Source organism: Haemorhous mexicanus, chromosome 3 (genome assembly GCF_027477595.1).
Source record: "Haemorhous mexicanus isolate bHaeMex1 chromosome 3, bHaeMex1.pri, whole genome shotgun sequence".
NCBI classification, from domain to species: domain Eukaryota; kingdom Metazoa; phylum Chordata; class Aves; order Passeriformes; family Fringillidae; genus Haemorhous; species Haemorhous mexicanus.
This window is the reverse complement of record NC_082343.1, coordinates 13,962,693-13,971,328: the sequence shown is the minus strand read 5'-3', so window position 1 is coordinate 13,971,328 and position 8,636 is coordinate 13,962,693. Positions and strand designations below refer to the sequence as shown.

The window sequence follows — 8,636 nt, the reverse complement described above, 5'->3', positions numbered from 1 at the left end:
ATCATGCCTATTATCAGCTGTGGAGTATTTCACACTGCTACATAATTTTTACTATGGAATGAGCTGCGTGTGTGTGTGAGTGACATGAAAAAACCTCCATAAAATAGCAGAGTATTGCTATTCCACTTGCTGCAGTGTATGAGCTGATCTGGTTAGACACGAAATGCAGACAGAAATCCGCCTCACCTCTCAAGCTAATTTTAGTCTCTCCCTCTGTTCTCCGTGGCTGTGTGTGTATAAAATCACTGGCAGTCTGACAGCGTTTCAGTAACCTGTGCCACGCGCAGAGCGGGATGTACTCACCAACCATCTGCTTGCATGGCACGGGTTAACTGAGCCTCTGGGATTGTGCTTACCTAAACAAAACCACTGCAGTGAGGGGAAAAACAATGAATGGGTGGAGATGATCAGCCCATGCATTCCAGCTAGTGCAGTCCAGGCAGCAATGACAGCTTGAAGGTTGCAGCAGCATCGGGATCAGCATTCCAAGTGCATCAATCTTACAGTCTGGAGTGATTTTACGTGGAGCTGTTCTTTATTTGCTGAGCCATGGCCAGTAACCAGGCCAGCCTGCAGGATGATCAGAGCAGGCACTGCAAGTTCTTATCCTACATGTTCTACCAGGCTGTGAGAGATCACAAGCCTGTGTGGATGCTGGAAGACATGAGAACTATGGAGTATTTTTACTGGGAGGAAAATGCCAGCCTACGAACCTACTCACCTTCAGAAGCCCTTCTCTATGCAGTGGTGCATAATCACCTGCCTTATGCTCAGTATCTGCTGTCTCATTTTCCAGAGGAGGCTCTCAAGGTGCCTGGGGAACACTTCTGCTATTGCCCATCCTCTGCTCCTCACCTGGCCATGGCGGTCACATATGACAGGAGAGATATCTTGGGACTGATCATCAAAATTGCACACAAGCTCCCCAGCTTGAACTCCTATATCAATAGGGCTGGCTGCTTTCATCTGGAAGATGGGAAAACACCCCTGCACCTTGCCTGTGAGCTGCTGAGGTCAGAGACGGTCCTCATCCTCCTCGGGAATGGAGCCTCTCCCAGGATAGAGGACAGTAAAGGACTGACCCCGCTGGACGTCATCCTGGAGCAGATGTGGGACTCCAAAGTCAATGTCGCATCAAAGAAGCTCTGCCTTGACTACCTCTTGCTCTTCATGCCCAACCCACAGTTTAAGATGCGGAAAGTTCTGCAGGAGCATCCAGACCACTGGACAGCTTTGCTGGGAGAAGACAAATTCAACAGCCTGGTGGGGAACACACCTGCTTCTTTATATCTGCAAGCTATGCAAACTATTCTCCAGACTCTTCCCCCTTCCCACTTCCCTAAAAGCATCCAGGAACTACCTATACCTCAGGCACTAAAGCCCTTACCATCCTATGGCAAAAAGCTACCAGCAAAAAATGTGGTAAATGTTTTTCCTTGACTTTATTCAATGGGTCTTGGATTTTCCAAGGCAACTTAGAGGAGCTGGTTATCCACCACCCTCTGCATTTTAGTGTGATTTTAGTACTTAACCTATTAGGCTATGCTGGAAAATCCAATATTTTGTGACAAAATTTTAAATGTCTTTTCTAACTGATTGCAGGCACGGCACTTTTAAAGGCAAAAGGCTTCCTTGTTTTCTGTTTTATTGTGCATGTGAAGGGTTAACTGTAGTTGAGACTGTGTTGAGACTGTGTTATGTTTGGTTTCTTAGTTGTCAGCTGGTATCAGTGTATCTGAATTCCCAATGTGATAACTGTATCCTGTGTAATGCACCTGGGTTAAAAGGAACTACTTACCCAGTGGGATTTTTAAATGGTATCACTGCTAGAGCTGGGAGAAATACCATCCCCTACCAACAAGGTTCAGACATCAAGTTCCCTTTCTAACAATGCTCAAGCATTATTAGTAATAACCACAAAGTGCATGGCTGATGCTGCAGGGATGCAGAAGCAGTTCCTGCAGGATAACTGATCTATTGAGTTACTTTCCAGAAGGTCATGGTGTGGAGGGCATGAGTTGAGAGAGGGGCAGTGTGTGTATATTCCTGGGGGATGGGAGATAAAGATCCACAGAACAGCTAATGGGAAGAATCCAGTCTCACCTGGGAGCGAGGGGGTTAAAGGCAATCCCAGCCTTGGTGCCTCTACAGACTAGTGCAATGGGGAAGGAACAATTTTCCCCACTGTACAGTAAAAAAATGGCAATTGGAGCAGGGACATTGGGAGCCCTGTCTTTCATATGTGACATTATTTCTCCTTGGCTTGTGTTTTGGAACATATCTCTACAGGAGATGTAGCTGGCTTACTTGATTTCCCTGTGGGTCTCAGAGCTATAGGCATTTGTTATTTATCCTAAGTTGGGGTATGATATTCCGCTGCTAAAAGTTGTTACTTGCTGTCAATTAGAGTGTTTTTGCCACCCAGGTCCAGACAGTAATCCTTAGCCTGGAAGTTACAAAATGTTCCCACTAACTGGGCACTGCAGGCAGGGTGAGTTTGCAGAAAGCGAGACTGGGTCTGGGCAGCCTTCTGGGTAGCTCTGAATCACACTGCCCTCTCTGCTCAAGGCACTGGTTCTGCTCTCCTGGCTGTTCTCAGCATCAACAGAGCAGTGGTAGAATCCTAGCTCCCTTTGGGGGACATCCCTTATTTTGGACACCAGTGTTCCCCACTCCTTGTAAGCGCACCCTCTGTTCTGCTGAAGTAGCACGACTCACTTCCCCCGCCTGCACTGGGCAGCAGTGCAGAACTCACTCTCCCTCTTCAGCTGGATTTGGGGCCCAAGGCTTGGGGCACAAACCACTTTCCACAGGCAGTAGCTAAGAAAGATGTGCAGTCAAATCTCCACTGCCTTGTGCAAAAATGGCTCATGTCTCCTCTGGCTAATTCCCTGCCTGTGCCAAGGAGGCCGTGCTGGACTTGCTCCTGTCTTTCTGTCAACACAGGGAGCACTACCATTTAATTTCCCTCTGCTTGGGCTACCTCCTGTGTGCCAGGACACTGGCAATGCCAGCCATGGCCAGGTGGAGATTTACTGTGAGGCTGCAGAACATGCCGTTCACAACCACCTGGACCATCCTTTCTGAGACACTGGGATGCTCCTCCCAGCTATCTCTTCCTGCATGCTGTGGGAGCACCTCAGTTCCTGTGCCATGTGCTAGGCCAGGTGAATGAGCAGCCTTACTTGTGAGGTGGAGGAAATGTCAGCCCTAAAAGTGGCAAGAAGACCATGAAGGGGTTAACCCTTCTCCTGAAATCCCACATCTCTGGTGCTGCAGTGTCCCTCCACTCCTGCCCCTGGGGACTTGAATGTCCTTCTCCATCTGTGTCTATTTCTCCTTGTTGATGGGGAAGGCTGCAAATGGGGAAATGCAGGGTCAGCGTTGGGTGAGGTTTTGGGGGAAGCCTGCGCTCGACAGCTTGTGCTGCAGACAGAGGCTGTCACAGCTTGAGAAGCAAAGCAGAGCCCAAGGCAGATTTGCATTATAAGCAGTGTCTCAGCTGCTTCTGCCAAGCCCTCAGGCTCCCCAGCACTGGAAGATACTCCCCCAAAAACCCAGAGCTGGAGGCAGAGGACAGAGCAGGCTCTCGCTGCCCATGGCTGCCTGGAGTGACTGTGCAGAGCACAGCCCCTGTGGCACCCCAGGAGTCCCGAGGAGCAGGACTGGGTTTGTCCCCAGCAGCACTGCGGTATCTCATCCGGATGTCCGTGGGTGAGAGGCGGAGGAGGCTGGTGAAGGATATTATTAGAATAGTAATTAGGTCCTGGAAGCAGAGATCCCAGAAAAGGAGGAAATGGAAATCATCCAGTGCTATTGCACTGGCTCGAAACCATGTGAGTTTCAGTGCTGTGAAGAGTTTCAGAAAAGACGGGAGGGAGGGGAGGGCTGTTCATCTTACAAATCCAAGGAGACAGGTAGGGACTGTTGGCATTATTGCCAGCACTTTCTATTAAGGCAGGAGGCCAAACTCAGAGAGCCAGAGCAGCCCACTGGGAGCAAGTGAGTGTAAAATGGTGCAGGGGTCTCTTGTTGGCTGCAATAGTTGTGGATCAATGCAGTGGTCGGGAATCAGGCACTTTATAGGTGGGTTTGCAGCAGACAGCAGGATGCCTGTGTGCATGCATTTGTCCATGTGGGAGGCTCCCCTCAATCCACCTGCTGAGAGAGAGGATAGAAGATGAATTGTCTTGAATAGTTTCTTTCTGGGACATTCCTGTGACTGGTGCCCCAGCCTGGAAGAAAGCTGCTGGTCCATTGTTGGCTAACACGGCCAAAAATTCTGGTGTGTCCAGCCCAGAGTATAACAGGCAAGTACCCACACAGGAAAGATCACTCCACAGCCCCCTCATTTCTCCTTTTCTTGACCATTTTAGCAAGAGATCGAGCACCAGCTAGCCCTCAATCACATCGGGCCTCCCATGTGCAGTCCTAGTGGGACAAAGTTTTGGGTCATTAGCACTGTGGTGACAACTCTTTCCATTGCCTGTAGCAATGTGACAGCAGGATGGGCACTCCTGCTGGAATAAGGAAATCTTTTCCCTAGACCCTGTTTGCTTATATTGCGGTGATCTGCCTGTTAGTTTGATACCCCTTCATCTTTGTCAATACAGTGACATTACATCAGATATGGCCAAATCTACCTCAGCCCCGTCTGTGTTGGCTTTTTCTCTCCATTCTTTCCAAGCCAGGTCATTAGCAAAAGTAAACTCAAAAACATTTTGCAATATTTTCCTGCAACCTGACCATCTTGAAAAATCCCTATGCTTGCATGGCAAATATGTTGGTGGCTTTGTTAATCAAAAAGGGTGCTGGGTGCTGTGAGGTGATGTTTACATTCTGCATATCTGCATACTGAGTAAGTGTCGCTCAGATCTGTATTTCTGCACTTGGGAAAAAGAATAAACAAGAGAGAAACAGGGAAAGGGTAAAGTCTTTTCTGATCTTTGGATTTAGGTTGGTTCTGCAGGTTACATCTCCTTAATTACAATTTTGAGGAGTAGCATTGTAAGGATCTGAATTGTCTGTATGTATGAGCCTTTGGTTTTGGTGAGAAGCACTTCAATGAGTACAGTGTGGCAGAGTGAGTGAGTGAGTGAGTGAGTGAGTGAGTGAGTGAGTGAGTGAGTGAGTGAGTGAGTGAGTGAAAGCACACAGGTGTGTGTGTGTGCACGTGTGTGAGTGCCTGCCCTCTTGACACACGTGTGACTGTGTCTGCCCTCTTGTCATACGTGTCTGCCTGCCCTCTTGTCGCACACGTGTGAGTGTCTGCCTGCCCTCTCCTGGCAAATCCGTAACCTACTGGCAGCTCCCACCCACTGCACTCCTCGGACCAGCACTGAGCGATGCGCTACGGAAGCAGCCTTTTCACGCGGTCAGTGTGTGTGTCCCGGGCCCCGTGCTGCTGACAGGTAAGGACGTTTCTTCTCTTGGAAAGAGGCAGCAGTTTTGCTCTTGAAATGAATGTTTTATTCCCAAACACCAAGCACAAGGGCTTCTGCTTGCTGGCAGCTGCAATCATCCAGCAAAGAGTTTGTGATCCTGGCCACACTTTATTCTAGAACTTTTTTTTTTTTTTTTTTTTTTAATAAAGTGTCGTAAACGTACATCTTTGTCTTTCTTTTATTCCGGGCTGCCAGCAAAATTCAGCTATGTATGACTTCCTAACCCTATGCTTCTGTCTATTTCTGCAGCATCATTAGCAGGAAGGACAGGCCAGATTCTGACCTCAGTTACACCTCCCTACACCTGAAGTAACGCTTTTTAAGTTGGTTCCATCACTACAGCTGTTTGTGGGTCTAAAGGAAAACAAACTGTTCGTGCATTTGTGTTCTTCAAGGCTCCATAATTCTGACTTCAGCATATAAATAAATGTGAAACTTTATCTCTGAAAACATTTTTTACATTTTTTTTTACTCTGAATGTATATAGATATATATTTTCCATCTCTAAAATCAATGGCATTTCCCTGTTTTCAGTTCCCTTGGCGTTTCTGGAATCAGCATGGCAGTGACAGATGCTGTTGGTCACTTTTTAAGACTGAATGTTGCCATGCCTGAGTACAAATGAATGTTCATTGTATGATACAACTTTCTTATAAAGCCATACTTTTGTAATTTTGGTTTCTCTTTTTTTAGGGGGGGGGGCAATCTTCCCTATAATTGTGTTTGCACATTACTCGCTGCATGATTAAAGATAATATAATTGTAACGTGCTGGAATAAATTATATATACATAGCCTGATGTAATTACATATGCTAGCTGTGAAAATAATTTAATCTTGATTGTATTAATACAATAAACTTGAAATATAAAATTGATGTGTCTTTTATTAGCCAACTGGTCAAAACCACCCATGAGTATCCATTGCTTTTGCTTTGGCTTATCTTATTGTTTGATGATTTCATTCTGACTGCTGAGCCATTGTCTCAAAAAATGTGTTCTGAGGAAAATAATATTTCCCTTCACAGGGAAATATTTTTATTACTATATTGCTTATAGTAGCTGACTGTGCTGTCAGAGGATGACCCCAAGTGATGAGGTGAACCCACACTTCACAGATCTGCTGAAAGGTGAGGATAAATCAGAAGGCGGAGCTCAACAGAGGTTGAATGGTAATTGGTTTCAGAGATTTTAATTTTTTAGGTTTGAGTTCAGCTCATGCAGCTGTTTCCTGTGAACATAAGAGCACTGGTAGCCTGCTTTCCTTCTCTGGTTTGTGCGCCATCAACCAGCTCCTTTCCTTCCTCAGGCTTTTCTGTGTACAGGAAGATGCCCTGGCAAGGCTTCCAGCACAACCTCTCCTGTAGGCTCAGCTGAAGGTCTTCAGGCAGATGAGCACCTCTCACCATGTGCTCTCCATGGGGTAAGGATCCACCAGATTCTGTGCCAAAACCTGAACCATCCAGATCCTCCTCTGCTCTGATAAAAACACCTACCCAAAGTGTTTCAGGTGATGGGTAGCTGGTTTGGATGATGAGGATGGTGATGATAACCATGGGGTGTAGACTCCAGTGCCAACTGTACCCACAGATCTCCTCAAGGCACATTAGTACATGCAAGCCATAACCAAGGGATGACTCTTTTGAGCCTGTGTTGCATAGTATGTTACTGGTTTCATGGAAGAATGCAGAGAGGGAAGTTTCACTGATCTCATTTAAGGAAGATCAAGACTATGTCCTTGCCTTCATAGCAGGAGATTTATCCCTAGCTACTTCCCCACAAGAATGTGGTCCCCAAAGATGTAGTTTTCTGGCTTATTTGCTTCCATGTAGCCTGTGTTCGAGAAAGGGAATCTGATTTAGTTTCTCTTGTGCCCAGGCAGCCCTGCTGAGGCTGACCATTAGGGAGCTCCAGGCTGACACGTTGCTCAGAGGCAGTCCCATGCAGGTATTAGTTTTTTACAACTGTAGCTAGTTGGAGCCCACACACCAGCAGGCAGCAAGACAGGGATTTAAATAGAGAAATTTAAAGGGTATATTCCCTTGCGTGGGGGGAAGCACTGTCACAAGCAGATGACGCACTGAGCGAAATCCTGCCCACGCCTCAGTTACTTGGGTGCACCTCCCCGAGTGAGTCACCCCAAAAGCAGCTGACAGGTTTGGCATGTCCCACACTGTTCCGTGTCTCCCTGGCCAGCACAGCAGCAATGCCTTAGGGGAGCATGCTCTGCCTTCTGCTGCACCGGCCCTCTCAGCTGGTGACATGGATGGCCACCAGGCTCCAGCTCCCAAGATGCCTGCCTTTGTCTCCAGCCCTTTGGGAGCTGCTCTGAAGCCAAGAAGCCAGATTTCTCTGGGGGTGACTCCTAAGCAGTGCTTGGTCTGGAAAATCAGCCATAATTTTTTTCTAGTGAAATGCGTGCGCATTTTGCTATGGATTTGCTGTGTGAAGGAGAAGTTTATTGCTGGTGGGAAGGCTTTTGGCGAATTTCATGAGTTCGTAGAGATAAGAGAGCTGTGCTCTGTACACCAGCTCTGCCCACCCACGCAGATCTCTGAGGAGAACAGTGAGGAGGAGGAATGATTATCACAGAGTTGTCAGACTCATGCAAGAAAACCTGGGAGGAAGAAAGGGAAAAAAAGGGTTGGGAGAGGCTGTATGGCAAGATGCCTGTGGGAAGCAGATCCCACAGCTGAACAGAAATAGGGAAAATAGTCTGGAGAATCCCAAACCACAGTACAAGCTATGAGAAACACAGAAACCACCCCTTACCACTTTCTCATGGAGCTTGTCTTCTGGGTCACAGGGACTATCAGGATGAAGAGGCTAACAAGCATTAGGAAAGGAAATTATCACTAGAGCTGACTGGGAATTGATGTTTCTATTTCACCAAAACCAACAATATTGCATAATACACTTCTGTTCTAATTCAAAATGAAAATTCAAACTATCAAAACCAGTTTTACAAGGAAGAATACTGATCCAGATCTATCAAGGTAATTCTTAAAGAATAGTAACATTTTCATAATGTAATACCTGGCTTTTTATTTTTAACAGTGTTAAAGCACTAAAAAAGAACCAAAATATTATAAAAATACCCCACTTCTTTTGATAGCTGAAAGTCTTTGTTCAGATTTTCTTGTACCAGAATTTTTGTCAAAATAGGAACATAAAGCCCACAGTGCTGGGTTCTC

At 46.6% G+C, this 8,636-nt stretch overlaps 1 protein-coding gene across 1 annotated transcript; it reads left to right on the top strand.

The window, feature by feature from the left end:
• The first annotated feature begins 379 nt into the window (after positions 1 to 379).
• LOC132324598 (ankyrin repeat domain-containing protein 9-like) lies at positions 380 to 5,894 on the top strand. Its single transcript, XM_059840862.1, has 2 exons — positions 380 to 5,411; positions 5,694 to 5,894. The coding sequence occupies exon 1, from the start codon at positions 550 to 552 to the stop codon at positions 1,438 to 1,440; it is 891 nt and encodes a 296-aa protein (XP_059696845.1). The 5' UTR covers positions 380 to 549; the 3' UTR covers positions 1,441 to 5,411; positions 5,694 to 5,894.
• Positions 5,895 to 8,636: the final 2,742 nt, after the last annotated feature.

Excerpts from the sequence above, each read along its gene's own strand:
- LOC132324598 (XM_059840862.1), top strand. The coding sequence starts at position 550 with ATGGCCAGTAACCAGGCCAGCCTGCAGGATGATCAGAGCAGGCACTGC.